The sequence below is a fragment of the Pristiophorus japonicus genome, chromosome 21 (genome assembly GCF_044704955.1).
Source record: "Pristiophorus japonicus isolate sPriJap1 chromosome 21, sPriJap1.hap1, whole genome shotgun sequence".
Classification (NCBI taxonomy): domain Eukaryota; kingdom Metazoa; phylum Chordata; class Chondrichthyes; family Pristiophoridae; genus Pristiophorus; species Pristiophorus japonicus.
Genome location: NC_091997.1, coordinates 69,568,118 through 69,588,880, shown reverse-complemented (window position 1 = coordinate 69,588,880; position 20,763 = coordinate 69,568,118). Strand labels below are relative to the sequence as shown.

Genomic DNA, 20,763 nt, shown 5'->3' with positions numbered 1-20,763 from the left:
AAAAAGAAACTAGTTTATTTAAATCAAATAGTTTTCTGTGACTTCAAACCTATTGACCGGTTAATTTGTTTTCCAGACACTCCTATGGGATGTGGCACGCAGAGACCTCTAGAGGCAGAGGATGGAATTGCAGGGTTTGCACTGCTCTTGCCGAAGATCGACGGGGTGACGGTCAAATTCTTCCATTTGTCCAACAAAGATTTGATCAAAAACGCTTTCGATCACGAGAAACTGCAAGAGGCAGGCAAGTTTCCGCTCTTTTGCGTCAGCTGTGGCTCAGTGGGTAGCACTCTCGCCTCAGAGTCAGAAGGTTGTGGGTTCAAGTCCCACTCCAGGGACTTGAGCACTAAATCTAGGCTGATATTCCCAGTGCAGTGCTGAGGGATCGCGGCACTGTCGGAGGTGCTGTCTTTCACATGAGACGCTAAACCGAGGCACCGTCTGCCCTCTCGGGTGGACGTGAAAGATCCCATGGCACTAATTTGAACCAGAGCAGGGGAGTTATCCCCGCTGTACTGGCCAATATTTATCCTTCAATCAGCATAACAAAAACAGTTTATCTGGGTCATTATCACATTGCTGTTTGTGGGAGCTTGCTGTGCGCAAACTGGCTGCCGCGTTTCCCACATTACAACACTTCAATAGTACTTCATTGGCTGTAAAGCGCTTTGTGATCGTGAAAGGCGCTATATAAATGCAAGTCTTTTTTCTGTGGGATAAATACAAAATAATGTAGAAAGAATTAGAAGTGAAAAGTTTATTTTTGAAGTGAGTCACTGCTGTAATGTGGGAAATGCGACAGCTAATTTGCACACAGCAAGCTCCCACAAATAGCAATATGGTAATGACCAGATAATCTGTTTGTGATGTTGGTTGAGGGATAAATAGTGGCCCCGTACACCGGGGGAGAACTCCATTGCTCCTCTTCGATGTTTTACGTCCACCTGAGCGAGCAGACGGGGCCTCGGTTTAACGTCTCATCTGAAAGACAGCACCTCCGACAGTGCAGCGCTCCCTCAGCACTGCATTGGCGCGTCAGCCTAGATTTTTGTGCTCCAGTCCCCTGGAGTGGGACTTGAGCCTCTCAATCTTCCGACTCAGAGGCGAGAGTGCTACCCACTGAGCCACAGCTGACAAAAGAGGATAGAATCGTAGGATAAAATAGGGTTACATCATCTGGATTGCTTGTTTCTGTGTTTAAATGCTGATAATGAAAATCAAGTTAGGTAAGGATCAATAAATGAACAATTGACAGAGAAAATAAGACTTAAAATAAAAAAAAGTATTGTTTAAAATTAAAAAAAATAGACTATGACTTTTGTCAGTTTTCGACTGAAACTCAAAGGACTCAGCATTTTAAGATTGTTCTCACTTGCCCATCACCATACCATTTTTAATCTTTAATAAGTTGTGCAGTTTTTTTTTTAAGTGCATAAATATACTAAAGAATTTAAGAATTTTTCTTTGCAGTTTAGAAAGTCTATTGGATCTCATAGCAAGCAGTACAGGCATGTTGTCACAAGCAAATGATATTTGTGATGCTGTCACCTTTTACTCACTGTATACTGGAGTTTGATATGCTTGCTTTACTCCCACGGTGGGTGGCTGGAAGGGAAGGAGAGGCACACTGGAATATTTGGCTGGTTTGAATCCAGGGCGACGGCTGTAAGCCATCCATCATTGAAATGAGGCTTCCATTTCCTGCCAGCGTGCCCCGTGCAGGTCTCTGCGAGCAACTTGCACAGCACGGGCAATTCCAAATAAAGATGTTACAGTTTAAACACAGAAGGCATGTTACAGCTAAGAGCAACAAACCTTGGGAGCGGAAGTTGTCTTTCGTAATGGATATAAAGACTTGTTGTCTGTTCATCTCGACCGTAGGGCAGCTAACAGGTGGATCTAAATTTCGAGTGCAATCTAATTGGATTGATTGCAGTTCATATACCGTAATAAAATTGAGGGGCTAAAATGAATTGCTAAATATTGCACCGATCCCTTTTTATTAGAAAAGGACCCAGTATTGGCCGGGACGTACAGCTTGCTGCTGTACTACCGCCGAGATGTGGAACAGCTACTCCTTTCAGCTCTCCATCTGGCATGTCCTGCATTTCATTCTGGGCAACGCAGCTAAGCGTTTTGTGAGGTAAGCGTGTCCAGGGTTATGCATCAAAGGTGGGGAAATGGAGTTGAGTTACTGAGCAGCCATGATCGGATCAGATAGTGGAGCAGGCTTGAGGGATAGATAGAAAATAGATGCAGGAGTAGGCCATTCGGCCCTTCGCGCCTACACCGCCATTCAACAAGATCATGGCTGATCATCCACCCCAGCACCTCCCCACGCCCCCTCCACACCCCCCCCCCCCCCCAGCCGCAAGGACCACATCCAACTCCCTCCCGAACACATCCAATGAACTGGCATCAACAACTCTCCGTGGCAGGGAACCCCACAGGCCAACAACTCCCCGAGTGAAGAAGTCTCTCCCCAATCCCAGCCCCAAACAGCCCACCCCCCATCCCAAGAGCGTGCCCCCCCCCCCCCCCCCCCCGGCTCCGGACCCACCCAACACCGGGAACACTCCCCCCGCACCCAACCCGTCCCGTCCCGTCAGAATCCTTCCCAAATGCTGAACACCCCCGGATGTCGAGCCCCCAGCCCCGGCCACCCCGAAGCCACGCCCCCGCGACGCCAACCACACCACATCCACCAACCGCCATCTGCGCAGTCAACTCGCCCACCCCACTCTGAACACTCCCCGTACCGAGGCACAGAGCCCCCAAGCCCGCCCCTCCAACACACTTTGCCCCCCCCCAGACCTCTGCTGCAATGTGGCCCCTCCTGTCCCCCGCCCTGGGTTTCTTCCCCCCCCCCCCCCACCTCCACCACTCTTCCCCCCCCCGTCTCCCCTCATCTTCCCTCTGCCTCCCCGCACAGGCTCCCATCTTGGGGGCGGTAACCTTCTGGGACCGGGAATTTTAGCCCCCAGCGTGGAAGTCCTGCTCCCGCCACAGAATTGGCCTTACCCCCCCTCAATGGAAGCGGAGTGCAATTTCCCACACTCCACTTCCTTTGGGGGCAGTTACCGGGGCAAGAATGGATGCTCCTGTGACAGTGGGAACTGGTGCTCTCCACTCTCTGTCCTGTGACAGTTTGAACTGGTGCACTCTCCCGTCCTGTGACAGTGGGAACTAGTGCTCTCCACTCTCTGTCCTGTGACAGTGGGAACTGGTGCTCTCCACTCTCTGTCCTGTGACAGTTTGAACTGGTGCACTCTCCCGTCCTGTGACAGTGGGAACTGGTGCTCTCCACTCTCTGTCCTGTGACAGTGGGAACTGGTGCTCTCCACTCTCTGTCCTGTGACAGTGGGAACTGGTGCTCTCCACTCTCTGTCCTGTGACAGTTTGAACTGGTGCTCTCCACTCTCCTGTCCTGATGACTGGCCTACTCCAGTTCGCAGGTTCCTAAGCAGGATACGAGAGGCTTGCTTTTGAGAGTGGCCCCGGGTTGATACTAATGTGCGACTAAAGGTGATCTTGACATCCGATTTTTTTTTTTTCCGGCAGTTCCTTGCTGACTTTCTGCCGAGCACGGGGATGGGGTTGAGCTAATTGTAGCCTGTTTATCCAGGTCCGTTAGCTCTGCACAGATGACTGATTGAAGCTATCTGACCAATGTTCCCTTTAAGCTGCGCAGCTGCCTTGGTGCTCTCAGAGAGCCGGCTCACCAGCTTTTAAATGCAAAGAATGGGTCGCGTGGCCCCAAACAATTAGCGGGAACTTTGCCTGTGATAACCTTGGTCTGCATAGGTACCTTCACCAACAACAACAACTTGTATTTATATAGCGCCTTTAACGTAGTAAAACGCCCCAAGGCACTTTACAGGAGTATTTTAAGACAAAACAAATGAATTTGACACCGGACCACATAAGGAGAAATTACGACAGATGACCAAAAGCTTGGTCAAAAAGGTAGGTTTTGAGGAACATCTTGAAGGAGGAAAGAGAGGTAGAAAGGTTTAGGGAGGGAGTTCCAGAGCTTGGGGTCCAGGCAGCTGATGGCACGGCCACCAATGGTGGAGCGATTATAATCAGGGATGCTCAAGAGGGCAGAATTTGAGGAGCACAGATATCTTGGCGGTGGGGGGGGGTGGTGGTGAAGGAGATTACAGAGATAGGGAGGGATACGTAAACAAGGATGAGAATATTAAAATCAAAGCCTTGCTTAACCAGGAGGCAATGTAAGTCAGCGAGCACAGGGGATGATGGGTAATCGGGGCTTGGTGCGAGTTAGGACACCACTGGGAGAGCTGAAATTATAATTTTTAAGCTGAGGTTTCGCATATAAAAATTAGGATGCATTTACTAATTTTATACCAAACGTGTTTAATAATCAATCCTCCTTTCCATCTAGTAGCTACTTATAACCCTGAAACACTAATTACAGCAAATCAACCATGCTATCCCTGTTGCGAAAATTGTTCCTGTATCTGATTTCCATTCATAATACATTTAAATGTATCTAATTACATTTGTGTCAGAATGATAGCCAGTAGTATGCAAACGCAGAACAAAATTTCATAAAATCTCGGTATAATAAGTACTGGTGATTGAGTATCTTGCCCGTTGACTGGATTTTGTCAGAGTTAAAGGCGGAAAACTCCAATTTGTTAGTGAGCTGTTTTGCCTTTCTTTCCAGACATTGCACAGACGGGGTTGTGACCTTTCAGGGTCTGCATTTCTAATTCCAGCCTAGTTGGACAGGTTGAAAGCATCTTGCTTTTGCTTTCTTGACAGCTGTTAAACGTATTAAGTGAAATATTTGGACAGTTTTAAATTAATCCCCGGGGTCTGCTGTATCAAAGCTGTGTCTGATCCACGGCTGATTTGGCTGTCTTGCTTTATAATGCAACGTCATTAAGTATTTTGACAAGTAAAGTTGGACTGCTTTTCAGTACTTTGTGGGCTGTTGACCAGGAGCCAATGTCTACTGAAAGCTACTGGTCTCAACACACACATAGGCACACACACACACACAGCCTGGCCGTAGAGCGGTCTGGAGGTCTCGTGCAGCCGGCTCACCAGCCATTGGTTAGGAGATGCCCTACTTTGAAGTGCAGTGATTTCGTATTATAAAGAAAAAGACTTATATAGTGCCTTTCATAACCACCGGACGTCTTAAGATGCTTTACAGTACTTTTTTGGAAGTGTAGTCACTGTTATAATGTGGGAAACGCGGCAGCCAACTTGCGCACAGCGAGCTCCCACAAACAGCAATGTGAAACTGACCCGGTAATCTGTTTTAGTGATGTTGATTGAGGGATAAATATTGGCCAGGACACCGGGGATAACACCTCTGCTCTTCTTCGAAATAGTGCCATGGGATCTTTTACGTCCACCTGAGAGAGCAGGCGGGTCCTTGGTTTTAACGTCTCATCCGAAAGACGGCACCTCTAACAGTGCAGCGCTCTCTCAGCCCTGCACTGGAGTGTCAGCCTAGATTTATGTGCTCAAGTCCCTGGAGTGCAATTTGAACCCCACGACCTTCTGACTCGGAGGCGAGGGTGCTGTCCACTGAGCCACGGCTGACAGTTGGGAAACACAGGAGTCATTTGGAATTCCCAGTTGGACAGCTGCTCGCTGTTTCCTGATTTTCCCATCAATTTATTAAAACAAATCCTGTTACTTTGTTTGTTTGTGGTGGTACTGTTTCGATATCTGATCTATTACCACTGGATGGTGCTGCAGCTAAGCTATGTATTGCACTGTACTGAGCACAAACCGAGAATGATGTTGCATAGGATTTTGTAGTGAAGCGATGACTGGAAATGTGCACAGTAACATTTGAGCTTATTTTCAGTGTAGGGGTTCGTTACAGCGCTGCCCACTGGCAGAGTTCAGGTGCCGGAGCAAATGATCCCGTTCCGCAGTGGAATTGAGGCTTTCTGCTTGTCGCAAATTTGGGTCAATTCTATCCATGGGGGAAAATTGCTGAGAGCATTCCTCTCTGTCGGAGGGAAAAGAAGAATTACATTTGTATAACACCTCATCACGTGTCTCAAACCCCTTTGCAAACAATGAATTACTTTAAAGTACAGTCACCGTTATGTAGCAGCCATTTGGAATTTCACTTGGAATGTTATTCATAAAGAATAAGAAAACTGGGTTACTATTGCTGTTTGTAATGGGCAGTAAATGAAAGGGGAAGGATATACGAATACATATCACTGAATTGCATGAATATGGGCCAAAAGTCACATTTTGTTTAATTTGATGCAAAAGAATGAGTTCCCTGTTGGCAAGCATTCCAGGTTTTGTTTTCCGCTGCTTGGTAGGTGCCTGCCGCTAAATCTTTGGAGAAACGCTCCCAAATCCAAGGTACGGTGAGAAATTGTCTGCATAGCTTTATTAAAGAAAAGAAAGACTTACATTTAAACAGCTTCTTTCATGACCACCGGATGTCCCAAAGCACTTTACAACCAATGAAGTACTTTTGGCGTGTAGTCACTGTTGTAATGTAGGAAACGCGACAGCCAATTTGCGCACAGCAAACTCCCGCAAACAGCGATGTGATAACGAGCAGATAATCTGTTTTGTTATGTTGGTTGAGGGATAAACATTGGCCCAGGGCACCGGGGATAACTTCCCTGCTCCTCTTTGAAATAGTGCCATGGGATCTTTTACGTCCATCTAAGAGTAAGAGAGCTGGTTTAACGTCTCATCCGAAAGACGGCACCTCCGACAGTGCAGCACTCCCTCAGCGCTGCACTGGAGTGTCAGCCTAGATTTTTGTGCTCGGGTCTCTGGAGTGGAACTTGAACCCATGACCACCTGACTCAGGCGAGAGTGTTACCCACTGAGACAGGGCTGACGCATTCTTCACTTTTCCCCTCTCAGGCCTTCAGGATAACCCTGACCTGCGTGTCGTGCTCCTGTTTGGATACAACACGTTTAAACCTGCCGCAGCTGACTTCATTCAACGGCTCACCCGGCCATTCAACGTGAGGAACACTGTTGTCATTGGGGGTCACATTGACCGGGTGTTTTCACCCAGTTCTGAAAGGTAGGTTCAGTGTTGATGGTACCCACTTACAACTGTGCCTTGATTGGTTTTTGTACCTCGTTAATGCTGGGAAGCAATTGCTTCTGTCCTTTTCCCCATGCAATTAATTAATTCCATGGCTACGAGCGATTTATCCGTCCATCAAGATGACTCCCCGCAGTGTAATTAAGCTCAGCGCCACCACATTGCCGTGTAACCACATTGCTTCCAGAATGCAGTTTAAAAACTTTCAAATCCGCTCCATCAAAGGTCCAGATATAAAATGCACCATTTTAAGTGTCAGTGAGCCCTGGTGATTGGAGCGTGGGCAGATACAGCAGGAGCGGCGAGAGACTGTGGAGGGATGTGATGGGGCCCAGGAGAGGCGTGAGTTCGGGGGCCCAGGGGCAGCACGGGTCAGCCCACACTGCGATATGTGTGCGCACTAGGCCCGTGCAGCAGAGCAGGTCTCCAGTCGTCTTGGTTAACCCTCGCTACTGGACCAAGACCTGGCTCTGTCAAGCCCGTGTGGTGGCTGGTGTGCAACGGTCACCACACATTTTAAAAAAATCCACGCACAGGCATCCTCCACCCTTCAGGATGTAGTTCCGGATCTGGAATATTAGGTCCTTATTGAAACACCTGTGAACTCATCCTTTTTTGGCGTGGAAGCAAGTCATCCTTGATACGAGGGACCGCCTATGATGATGATGATGATGCGCCCTGGCGATCAGGAATGTCGAGGGTTTGGTCCCTAATCGGTACTGTGCTAGTTATTCCAGGGGAGGAGTGTCCTCGGCATCACAATCCACGGGCCGTCACAATCAGGATAACCTTCACCCTGTCCCCTGGAGAAATGAGACATCAGCTTAAAATCCTGCTTTAGGAGTGTGTGTGTGTGTGTGTGGAGGGTGGGACTGGGACAACATCAGCTCATGGTCACTCGTGTGGCATGTTAAAGATTTTGGATTGTGGAAGGGGCCATTTCTGATTCCCCATCACCACCATCACAGTTGGTGAGAGGGGAGCGACCTGTCAAAAGCCCAGCGGGAGATCGAGCCAGCGGCAGTTGGTGAGAGGGGAGCGACCTGTCAAAAGCCCAGCGGGAGATCGAGCCAGCGGCAGTTGGTGAGAGGGGAGCGACCTGTCAAAAGCCCAGCGGGAGATCCAGCCAGCGGCAGTTGGTGAGAGGGGAGCGACCTGTCAAAAGCCCAGCGGGAGATCGAGCCAGCGGCAGTTGGTGAGAGGGGAGCGACCTGTCAAAAGCCCAGCGGGAGATCGAGCCAGCGGCAGTTGGTGAGAGGGGAGCGACCTGTCAAAAGCCCAGCGGGAGATCCAGCCAGCGGCAGTTGGTGAGAGGGGAGCGACCTGTCAAAAGCCCAGCGGGAGATCCAGCCAGCGGCAGTTGGTGAGAGGGGAGCGACCTGTCAAAAGCCCAGCGGGAGATCGAGCCAGCGGCAGTTGGTGAGAGGGGAGCGACCTGTCAAAAGCGTACCGGTGCAGCTACAGCGGGAGAGAAAGCAAAATAGAAGTAGAAAGTAATCAAAAAGTGACGTAACAGCCAATGGGGTAAGTGATTGGCTGGTGTTGGGTGAGTAGCTTTTCTTTTATTTTTTATATCAGTAAGTGAACTATAACATTGTTATTACCAATTTAAGGGTATCTAAGGTTAAGACATGGCAGGAGAGCTCAGTCATGTGATATGCTCCTCCTGTACCATGTGGGAACTCGGGGACACTTCCGGTGTCCCTGACGACTACGTGTGTGGGAAGTGTATCCGCCTCGAGCTCTTGACGGTCCGCGTTGCAGAATTGGAGCTGAAGGTGGATTCACTCTGGAGCATCCACGATGCTGAGAATGACGTGAGTATCACGTGTAGTGAGTTGGTCTTACCGCAGGAGAAGGGTCCACAGCCAGATAGGGAATGGAAGACCAACAGGAAGAGCAGTGCAAGAAAGATAGTGCAGGAGTCCCCTGTGGTCATCCCCCTGCAAAACAGATACACTGCTTTGAGTACTGTTGGGGAGGATGACTCATCAGGGGAGGGCAGCAGCAGCCAAGTTCATGGCACCGTAGGTGGCTCTGCTGCAAAGGAGGGCAGGAAAAAGAGTGGGAGCGCGATAGTGATAGGGGATTCGATGGTGAGGGGAATAGATAGGCGTTTCTGCGGACGCAACCGAGACTCCAGGATGGTATGTTGCCTCCCTGGTGCAAGGGTCAAGGATGTCTCGGAGCGGGTGCAGGACATTCTGAAATGGGAGGGAGAACAGCCAGTTGTCGTGGTGCACATTGGTACCAACGACATAGGTAAAAAAAGGGATGAGGTCCTACGAAAAGAATTTAAGGAACTAGGAGCTAAATTAAAAAGTAGGACCTCAAAAGTAGTAATCTCGGGATTGCTACCAGTGCCACGTGCTAGTCAGAGTAGGAATCGCAGGATAGCGCAGATGAATACATGGCTTGAGCAGTGGTGCAGCAGGGAGGGATTCAAATTCTTGGGGCATTGGAACCGGTTCTGGGGGAGGTGGGACCAGTACAAACCGGACGGTCTGCACCTGGGCAGGTCCGGAACCAATGTCCTAGGGGGAGTGTTTGCTAGTGCTGTTGGGGAGGAGTTAAACTAATATTGCAGGGGGATGGGAACCTATACAGGGAGACAGAGGGAGACAAAAAGGAAGCAAAAGCAAAAGACAGAAAGGAGATGAGGAAAAGTGGAGGGCAGAGAAACCCAAGGCAAAGAACAAAAAGGGCCACTGTACAGCAAAATTCTAAAAGGACAAAGGGTGTTAAAAAAACAAGCCTGAAGGCTTTGTGTCTTAATGCAAGGAGTATCCGCAATAAGGTGGATGAATTAATTGTGCAAATAGATGTTAACAAATATGATGTGATTGGGATTACGGAGACGTGGCTCCAGGATGATCAGGGCTGGGAACTCAACATCCAGGGGTATTCAACATTCAGGAAGGATAGAATAAAAGGAAAAGGAGGTGGGGTAGCATTACTGGTTAAAGAGGAGATTAATGCAATAGTTAGGAAAGACATTAGCTTGGATGATGTGGAATCTATATGGGTGGAGCTGCAGAACACTAAAGGGCAAAAATCGTTAGTGGGAGTTGTGTACAGACCTCCAAACAGTAGTAGTGATGTTGGGGAGGGCATCAAACAGGAAATTAGGAGTGCATGCAATAAAGGTGCAGCAGTTATAATGGGTGACTTTAATATGCACATAGATTGGGCTAGCCAAACTGGAAGCAATACGGTGGAGGAGGATTTCCTGGAATGCATAAGGGATGGTTTTCTAGACCAATATGTCGAGGAACCAACTAGGGGGGAGGCCATCTTAGACTGGGTGTTGTGTAATGAGAGAGGATTAATTAGCAATCTCATTGTGCGAGGCCCCTTGGGGAAGAGTGACCATAATATGGTGGAATTCTGCATTAGGATGGAGAATGAAACAGTTAATTCAGAGACCATGGTCCAGAACTTAAAGAAGGGTAACTTTGAAGGTATGAGGCATGAATTAGCTAAGATAGATTGGCTAATGATACTTAAGGGGTTGACTGTGGATGGGCAATGGCAGACATTTAGAGAACGCATGGATGAATTACAACAATTGTACATTCCTGTCTGGCGTAAAAATAAAAAAGGGAAGGTGGCTCAACCGTGGCTATCTAGGGAAATCAGGGATAGTATTAAAGCCAAGGAAGTGGCATACAAATTGGCCAGAAATAGCAGCGAACCTGAGGACTGGGAGAAATTTAGAACTCAGCAGAGGAGGACAAAGGGTTTGATTAGGGCAGGGAAAATGGAGTACGAGAAGAAGCTTGCAGGGAACATTAAGGCGGATTGCAAAAGTTTCTATAGGTATGTAAAGAGAAAGAGGTTAGTAAAAACAAACGTAGGTCCCCTGCAGTCAGAATCAGGGGAAGTCATAACGGGGAACAAAGAAATGGCAGACCAATTGAACAAGTACTTTGGTTCAGTATTCACTAAGGAGGACACAAACAACCTTCCGGATATAAAAGTGGTCAGAGGGTCTATTAAAGAGGAGGAACTGAGGGAAATCTTTATTAGTCGGGAAATTGTGTTGGGGAAATTGATGGGATTGAAGGCCGATAAATCCCCAGGGCCTGATGGACTGCATCCCAGAGTACTTAAGGAGGTGGCCTTGGAAATAGCGGATGCATTGACAGTCATTTTCCAACATTCCATTGACTCTGGATCAGTTCCTATCGAGTGGAGGGTAGCCAATGTAACCCCACTTTTTAAAAAAGGAGGGAGAGAGAAAGCAGGGAATTATAGACCGGTCAGCCTGACCTCAGTAGTGGGTAAAATGATGGAATCAATTATTAAGGATGTCATAGCAGCGCATTTGGAAAATGGTGACATGATAGGTCCAAGTCAGCATGGATTTGTAAAAGGGAGATCATGCTTGACAAATCTTCTGGAATTTTTTGAGGATGTTTCCAATAAAGTGGACAAAGGAGTACCAGTTGATGTGGTGTATTTGGACTTTCAGAAGGCTTTCGACAAGGTCCCACACAGGAGATTAATGTGCAAAGTTAAAGCACATGGGATTGGGGGTAGTGTGCTGACGTGGATTGAGAACTGGTTGTCAGACAGGAAGCAAAGAGTAGGAGTAAATGGGTACTTTTCGGAATGGCAGGCAGTGACTAGTGGGGTACCGCAGGGTTCTGTGCTGGGGCCCCAGCTGTTTACATTATACATTAATGATTTAGACGAAGGGATTAAATGTAGTATCTCCAAATTTGCGGATGACACTAAGTTGGGTGGCAGTGTGAGCTGCGAGGAGGATGCTATGAGGCTACAGAGTGACTTGGATAGGTTAGGTGAGTGGGCAAATGCGTGGCAGATGAAGTATAATGTGGATAAATGTGAGGTTATCCACTTTGGTGGTAAAAACAGAGAGACAGACTATTATCTGAATGGTGACAGATTAGGAAAAGGGAAGGTGCAACGAGACCTGGGTGTCATGGTACATCAGTCATTGAAGGTTGGCATGCAGGTACAGCAGGCGGTTAAGAAAGCAAATGGCATGTTGGCCTTCATAGCGAGGGGATTTGAGTACAGGGGCAGGGAGGTGTTGCTACAGTTGTACAGGGCTTTGGTGAGGCCACACCTGGAGTATTGTGTACAGTTTTGGTCTCCTAACTTGAGGAAGGACATACTTGCTGTTGAGGGAGTGCAGCGAAGATTCACCAGACTGATTCCCGGGATGGTGGGACTGACCTATCAAGAAAGACTGAATCAACTGGGCTTGTATTCACTGGAGTTCAGAAGAGTGAGAGGGGACCTCATAGAAACGTTTAAAATTCTGACGGGTTTGGACAGGTTGGATGCAGGAAGAATGTTCCCAATGTTGGGGAAGTCCAGAAGCAGGGGTCACAGTCTAAGGATAAGGGGTAAGCCATTTAGGACCGAGATAAGGAGAAACTTCTTCACCCAGAGAGTGGTGAACCTGTGGAATTCTCTACCACAGGAAGTAGTTGAGGCCAATTCACTAAATATATTCAAAAGGGAGTTAGATGAAGTCCTTAGTACTCGGGGGATCAAGGGGTATGGCGTGAAAGCAGGAAGTGGGTACTGAAGTTTCATGTTCAGCCATGAACTCGTTGAATGGCGGTGCAGGCTAGAAGGGCTGAATGGCCTGCTCCTGCACCTATTTTCTATGTTTCTATGTTTCTATGTTTCTATCACTGAACAAGAGAGAGGTAAAATCATCTCGGATTCCTGCTCTCTTTAGTTATGTCCCCGGTGTTTCCCCAGTTGTCCAAGCTCGGTGGAAAATGTTCCGTGTGTACGCATAAACAGACTATGAATGTGGATGCAGAAGAGAGCTCGATAGTGGAATGATTGCTTTGGCACAGTTTATGAAAGTTGGCTTAAGTGGTTTTGATGTATTTACGTGACTGGTTGTTCTTGCATCAGCCAGCATGACTGTATGCACTTTCTGTGTTCTATGAACATACGGACAATGACGGACAGGTAACGACCCCCTGTCCCATCGAGCCTGTGCCACACAATTGCGATACCTTTTGTATCGCTGTATATACTCTTCACCCTCGCCCGAAACCATGTGATCACCTGGGAGAGGCGAAAAACAAGATTTAAAAAAAACCCCAGGGCCAATTGGGGGGGGGGAAACAAAAATCTGAGAAATTCCTCTGACCCATCGAGGCGATCGAAACTAGTCCAGGAGATCACTCTGGCCCTGAATTCCCTGAAGTTACCTACCTTCTGTAAGAGGTGATCTCCACCCCAGCTAGAAATAAATCCAGCTCTCGCTTGAAGGAATTCAGCGAATCAGCGTCCAGCACACGAGGTGACAGCGTGTTCCAGAGGTCCACTATTCTTTGGGAGAAGAACTATCTCCTGACATTCTTCATCATAGGCAGTCCCTCGGAATCGAGGAAGACTTGCTTCCACTCTAAAAATGAGCTCTCAGGTGACTGAACAGTCCAATACGGGAATTACGGTCTCTGTCACAGGTGGGACAGGCAGTTGTTGAGGGAAAGGATGGGTGGGGAGTCTGGTTTGCCGCACGCTCTTTCTGCTGCCTGTGCTTGTTTTCGGCGATGAGACTCGAGGTGCTCAGCGCCCTCCCGGATGCTCTTCCTCCACCTAGGGCGGTCTTGGGCCAGGGACTCCCAGGTGTCGGTGGGGATGTTGCACTTTATCAAGGAGGCTTTGAGGGTGTCCTTGAAATGTTTCCTCTGCCCACCTTTGGCTCGCTTGCCGTCGAGGAGTTCCGATTGGAGCGCTTGCTTTGGGAGTCTCATGTCGGGCATGCGGACAGTGTGGCCCGCCCAACGGGGCTGGTCAAGTGTGGTCAGTGCTTTGATGCTAGGGATGTTGGCCTGATCGAGAACACTGACATTGGTGCGTTTGTCCTCCCAGGGGACTGGCAGGATCTTACAGAGGCAGCATTGGTATTTCTCCAGCGCTTTGATGTATCTACTGTATATGGTCCACGTCTCTGAGCCACACAGGAGGGCGGCTATCACTACAGCCCTGAAGATCATGAGCTTGGTGACATCCAACCCAGATCTAGCCTTACACAATTTAAATTGTGAGCCCTGGTCCTCCCTAATCTATTTCATTGGAACAAACTGTCAACTGGACCACAATCTTTTCCCTTCAATATCTTTATAAACCTCAATCAGGTCCCCCCAAAAGTCTACACTTCTCTAAAGTGTAGAGTGCCAGCTTCCCTCTTGATTAAAAGTGACAATAGGCACATCGGCTCACCGTTGCCATTAAAAAGGCTTCACTGCGTTTTGACTTGCATCTTAAAGAAAGACTTGCATTTATATAGTGCCTTTCACGATCACCGGACGTCCCAAAGCACTTTACAGCCAATGAAGTACTTTTTGGAGTGTAGTCACGGTTGTAATGTGGGAACTGCGGCGGCCAATTTACACACAGCAAGCTCCCACAAACAGCAATGTGATAATGACCAGTTAATCTGTTTTTTAGTTATGTTAAGTGAGGGATAAATATTGGCCCAGGACACCGGGGATGCTCTTCTTCGAAATAGTGCCATGGGATCTTTTACGTCCACCTGAGAGAGCAGACAGGGCCTCGGTTTAACGTCTCATCCGAAAGACGGCACCTCCGACAGTGCAGCACTCCCTCAGCACTGCCCCTCCGACAGTGTGGCGCTCCCTCAGTACTGCCCCTCCGACAGTGCGGCGCTTCCTCAGTACTGCACCTCTGACAGTGCGGTGCTCCCTCGCACTGCACTGGGAGTGTCAGCCTAGATTCTTGTGCTCAAGTTCTTGGAGTGAGACTTGAACCCACAACCTTCTGACTCAGAGGTGAGTCATCTTCATCTTAGGCGGTCCCTCGAACAAGGATGACTTGCTTTCACGATTTCACAGGTGTTTTGACGAAGGACCCGATCTTCCAGTCCTGAACTCCAATTGAGGGGGTGGAAGATGCCTGTGCGTGGATTTTTTTTTTAGCGTGTGGTGAGTCTGCTGCCCACTGAGCCACAGCTGACACTTAAAGAAGGAGGAAAGCTCCAATAGGATTCCTTTTGAGCTCACAGTGCTTCCTTTTCTCCGCCCCCCCCCCCCCACCTTTATCATTTCAAAAGCTATGTTTCTCATTTCGTGTGGGAAGTTCCATCATCATTTTTAATATCAAAATGAAGAGTCAGAGCACAAAAATGAGTCAGAGCACCCAGCACCATATGGGCCGGGAACTTCTAGTTAATGAAACAAGGTGTAGGACATAGCACAAGGCAGCAGTTAGTCAGAGAAATTAAGGATTGGAGAGAGACATTCTTGGAGGTGAAACTGCTGTCTTAACAATAATATAAGGATGTATATTTCTCTCTCATTGGAAATCACCAACTAAGTTGCATCAGAAGTTGCACATTTTAAAGCCATATGTTCCAGTGATTTTGTTCGCAGGTTGTTAATTGTTGGAGGAAAGAGTCATTCTCCAGGCTTTTTTTTAAACACTCTGGCCCACCTGTGTTAATTTTTTCCCCATCCAATTTACAAATTCTACGGAATTAACACTTTTGAAGAGAAGGAAAGTGTTTAAATGATACCTCTCGTCTGCGTGTTCGTGAGGTGACTGATTTAAGCAGGTAGCGTTTGAACCACAGAAGGAGGTCATGAAACCGACCCCATCCCAGTCAGCTTTTCTGTTTCTCTGAATTTTATGCTGATCGAGGTGAGGGATGTCTGTGCAGGAAGATGTCAGTGGACTGGTCAGGTGGGCAGAACAGGGGCAAATGGAATTCAATCCGGAGAAGTGTGAGGTAATGCATTTGGGGAGGGCTAACAAGGCAAGGGAATACACATTAAACGGTTGGGCACTGAGAAGTGTAGAGGAGCAAAGGGACCTTGGAGTGCAGGTCCACAGATCCCTGAAGGTAGCAGGCCAGGTATATAAGGTGGTTAAGAAGGCATACAGAATATTTGCCTTTATTAGCCAAGGCATAGAATACAAAAGCAGGGAGGTTATGCTTGAACTGTATAAAACACAAGTTAGGCCACAGCTGGAGTACTGTGTGTACTTCTGGTCGCTACTTTACAGGAAAGATGTGATTGCACTGGAGAGCGTACAGAGGAGATTTACGAGGATGTTGCCTGGACTGGAAAATGTTAGCGATGAGGAAAGATTGGATAGGCTGGGGTTGTTTTCTTTGGCTCAGGGGTAGACCTTATTGAGGTGCATAAAATTATGAGGGACTAGATAGTGGATAGGAAGGACCTATTTCCCTTAGCAGCGAGGTCAATTTCTAGGGGGCATAGATTTAAAGTATTTGGTAGGGGATTTCAGGGGAAATGTTTTCACCGAGGTTGGTGGGGGTCTGGGACTCACTGCCTGAAAGGGTGGTATAGGCACAAACCCGCACCACATTTTTAAAAAGTACTTAAACATGAACTTGAAGTGCCATAACCTACGGGGCTACGGACCAAGAGCTGGAAAGTGGGATTAGGCTGGATGGCTCTTTGTCGGCCGGCGCGGACACGATGGGTCTAAATGGCCTCCTTCCGTGCTGTAAATTTCTATGATGAGGAAAGGGATGCTAAATTTCAGGAGAGCCAGGATCACCAGTAAACACCGTCAAGTTAGATATAAAACATTCCTCTACTCTCCACAAACAATATGCCTCAGCCCCAAACTCAAAAGAGCACTCCTTGTTTCACCAGTGGGCAATATCCATTAAGGGTGGTTTTAGAAACATAGAAAATAGGTGCAGGAGCAGGCCATTCAGCCCTTCGAACCTGCACCACCATTCAATAAGATCATAGCTGATCATGCAACTTCAGTACTCCACTCCTGCCTTCTCTCCATACCCCCTGATCCCTTTAGCCGTAAGGGCCACGTCTAACTCCCTTTGTGTTGTAGCCTTATTTCTAATCGCAAATAGATTGAGAGATTTTTCTAAACAGTTTTAAGTTGGACCTTTTCAGCCAACAGATAAGAGATCATCCTGCTCGGCCTGTATTTAATTCGAACATTGGTCTCCGAGGTGAAAGACACCAGTCTAATCCACTGCAGTCCCTTGTTTGCACAGTACTTCTGTAGAAATGTCTTTCCTAGCTAGCCTTTTCTTGGAACACAAAGCGAAGTGTAAGCAGTTACTCATCATTGAGCTGTTTTATATCTGCATGCATTAAGGACTGAGGATTCAATAATGACAACAACAACTTTTATTTATATAGTGCCTTTAATATGGTAAAATGTCCCAAGGCGCAGTGTTGCAACACAAAACAGATACATTTGACACAAAAGAAGAAATTAAGGCAGATGACTAAAAGCTTGGTTAAAGAGGTAGGTTTTAAGGAGCATCTTAAAGGAGGAAAGAGAGGTGGAGAGGTTTAGGGGGGGAGTTCCAGAGCTTGGAGCCCAGGCAGCTGAAGGCACGGCCACCGATGGTTGAGCAGTTGTAATGAGGAATGTTCGAAAGGGCAGAATTTGAGGAGTGCCGACATCATCATATGGGGTTGTCACGCAAAAAAATTATAGAGATAGGGAGGAGGAATTTGTAAATAAGGATGAGAAATTTAAAATCGAGGCGTTGTTTAACCGGGAGCCAATGTAGGTCAGCGAGCATAGGGGTGATGGGTGATCAGGACTTGGTGCGAGTTAGTACACTGGCTGCTGAGTTTTGGATGACCTCAAGTTTGCGTCGGGTAGAATGTGGGAGGCCAGCCAGGAGTGAGGTGGAGTAGTCAAGTCTGGAGGTAACAAAGACATGAATGAGGGCTTCAGCAGCAGAAGAGCTGAGGCAAGGATGGAGGCGGGCAATGTTACAGAGGTGGAAAAAGGCAGTTTTAGTTATGCCGTGGGTATGTGGCCGGAAGCTCATTCTATTCATTAGAAATTCATTCTATTCTGTTTCTTCGAAAACGCTTGCGCGCGGCTCCCAGTCCGACCGAGCTTTCACGATCCGTGTTTTACTTTTACACCCCTCCACCCTTTCCAGTATTGACGTCCAGCACATGTACGGCTTTTTCGGCCTGTCGTTGAGCGGGCGACCGATCCAGGCGGCCTCTGTCCTGCTGGACGAGGAGGTGGAGACGCCCAAGAGCGCCGAAGCGGCCATGCAGCGCCTGAAAGCCGCCAACATCCCCGAGGGCAACACGGTGGGCTTCATGTTCGCCTGCATCGGGAGGGGCCAGAACTACTACGCCAACCGGGGCAACGTGGAAGCCGACGCCTTCAGGAAGCAGTTCCCCGCCGTCCCGCTCTTTGGCTTTTTCGGCAACGGGGAAATCGGCTGCGACCGCATCGTGGCGGAAAGCTTCTCGCTGAGGGAGTGCGGCGTCTCCTCGGATTGTGCTGAATTGCTCCATGGCTACACCACTGTCATGGCACTCATTCACCTGGGCCCAGCCAAATAAAAACAGCAAACCCTACCGACCGGCTCACCCGGGATGGTAACCATTGGGCCGATGCCCATACAAGGAAACGTGCACGTTTGGCGGGTCAGTCTTCATCTCTTCCAAAATATTTGCACAAAAGTGCTGTAAGTTGTTTGGACAGACCAAGAACATTTACAGCCTCGGCCCCATACAATGGCTGAGTTTAGTCACCTGCTCCTACAAACCTGGCACCAGAAACAGCTACGCTCTTAGACGTCGTCAATTCAATCGTTTCTGTAGTTTTAAGACACAGTTTTGATTCTCAACTTCATTCCATTTGAATGTAGAACTAATCATGGATAAATACTCGTGGATAAACTCAGTTATTTCTAGTGAATTTTTAATTGTGTCATTTAAAAAAAAAAAATTGTGAACTTTGTGATTTCACCCAAAGTACTCTGCAGGATTTGAACAGCTGTGATGGGTAACATCTGGAATGGGCTTCTTGATATTGGAGAATGCAAACCAGCTGACTCCCAATAAAATCCTCTGTCTGAGACTCTCTTGTCATTAAGGTTTCAGTAAATCGCGGTGAAAATGGGATGGAAGAAGGGTGCACATATCCATTGAAAAGATTTGGAAAGAAAAGAAAGACTTGCATTTATATAGCGCCTATCACAGACTCGGGACGTCCCAAAGCGCTTTACAGCGAATGAAGTACTTCTGAAGTGCAGTCACTGTTGTGATGTAGGAAATACAGCAGCCAATTTGCACACAGCAAGCTCCCACAAATGTGATAATGACTAGATAATCTCTTTATGTTGAGGAATAAACATTGGCCAGGATACCACCAGTTAGTGCTCCCCTGCTCTTCGAACAGTGTCCTCGGCTGTGAGAGGAAAAAGGCAGCACCTCCAACAGTGCACTGAAATGTCAGCCTAGATTTTGTGCTCAAGTCTCTTCTTAACCAATAAGGGAATATCTTAACTGAGAAGGAAATAGGGGGTTATGGGAAGCGGGCAGAGAAGTGGACCTGAGTCCATGATCGGATCAGCCGTTATCGCATTGACTGGCAGAGCAGGCTAGAGGGGCCGAATAGTCTACTCCAGGTCCTATTTCTTATGTGGATTTGAACCCACAACCTTCTGACTCAACGCGAGAGTTCTACCCACTGAACCACGGCTGACACTGCAGAGGGAACGGTAGCCCAGTGGTTATATGACTGGGCCAGTAATCCAGAGGCTTGCACTAATGATCTGGTGACATGAGTTCAAATCCCACCCCGGCAGCTGGGGAATTTAAATTCAGTTAATTAAATAAATCTGGATTTAAAAGCTAGTATCAGTAATGGTGATTATGAAACTCCCGGATTGTCGTAAAAATCCATGTGTTTCACTAATGCCTTTTGGGGAAGGAAATCTGCCGCCCTTATCCGGTCTGGCCAAAATGTGACTCCAGACCCACAGCAATGTGGTTGACTCTTAACTGTCCTCTGCCACTCAGTTGTATTCAAGGCGGCGGCTCACCACCATCTTCTCATGGGGCAATTAGGGATGGGCAATAAATGCCGGCCTTGATGGTGACGCCCAATAGTATAATTGTAACTTTTGCCCTTCTTGGGATGGCTTCTGGAGAGAGTATTTTGAGTAGTGTGTGCTCCGCTGGGGAAATCAACCTCATTACAAAATGGACTAAAACAATAATAACTTGTATTTATATAGCAGCCTTTAACGTAGTAAAATGTCCCAAGGCGCTTCACAGCGGTGTCATAAGACAAAACAGATAAATTTGACACCGAGCCACAGATGAAGAAATTAAGGCAGGTGACCAAAAACCTTGTTTAAAGAGGTAGGTTTTATGGAGCGTCTTAAAGGAGGAAAGAGAGGCGGAGGGGTTTAGGGAGGGAGTTCCAGACAGCTGAAGGCACGGTCAACAACGGTTGAGCAGTTACAATGTGGGATGTGCAAGAGGGCAGAATTTGAGGAGTGCAGACATCTTGTGGGGTTGTGAGGCTGAAAAAGATTACAGAGACGGAGGGGCGAGGCCGTGGACTGATTTGTAAAATCACTGAATAAAGACACTTCCTATTTCCCACTGTGAATGCCCTGGGAAAGGACCACGTTGAGCTTGCAGCGATCTATACCGACCTTCGTGGTACTTTGTTCCCTTTGCCACTTGCAGAACACAGGACTTATCCGTAATATAAGATAATTCAACCAATAAATCTGATTTTATAGTCTTAATGTGAGGCAATATTCACCCAGCGTTGCCATTGGTGTGCAATTTTAAACCGAGAAAAGGGCCGTGATATTGGGGCCTAATCACATGCATTTATTTAAAACCCTTCCTCCATTATAAAAAGAAAGTTAATGAGTG

At 47.7% G+C, this 20,763-nt stretch overlaps 1 protein-coding gene across 1 annotated transcript in view; it reads left to right on the top strand.

Moving 5' to 3' along the window:
- The window catches only part of fbxo22 (F-box protein 22), a 34,848-nt gene extending 15,904 nt beyond the window's left edge, over positions 1-18,944 (top strand). Inside the window, exons 5-7 of the mRNA XM_070865011.1 lie at positions 77-244; positions 6,892-7,057; positions 18,009-18,944. Of these exons, the coding sequence (XP_070721112.1) occupies positions 77-244; positions 6,892-7,057; positions 18,009-18,426 (752 nt within the window). The 3' untranslated portion in view covers positions 18,427-18,944. The remainder of the gene's footprint in view (positions 1-76; positions 245-6,891; positions 7,058-18,008) is intronic.
- Positions 18,945-20,763: the final 1,819 nt, after the last annotated feature.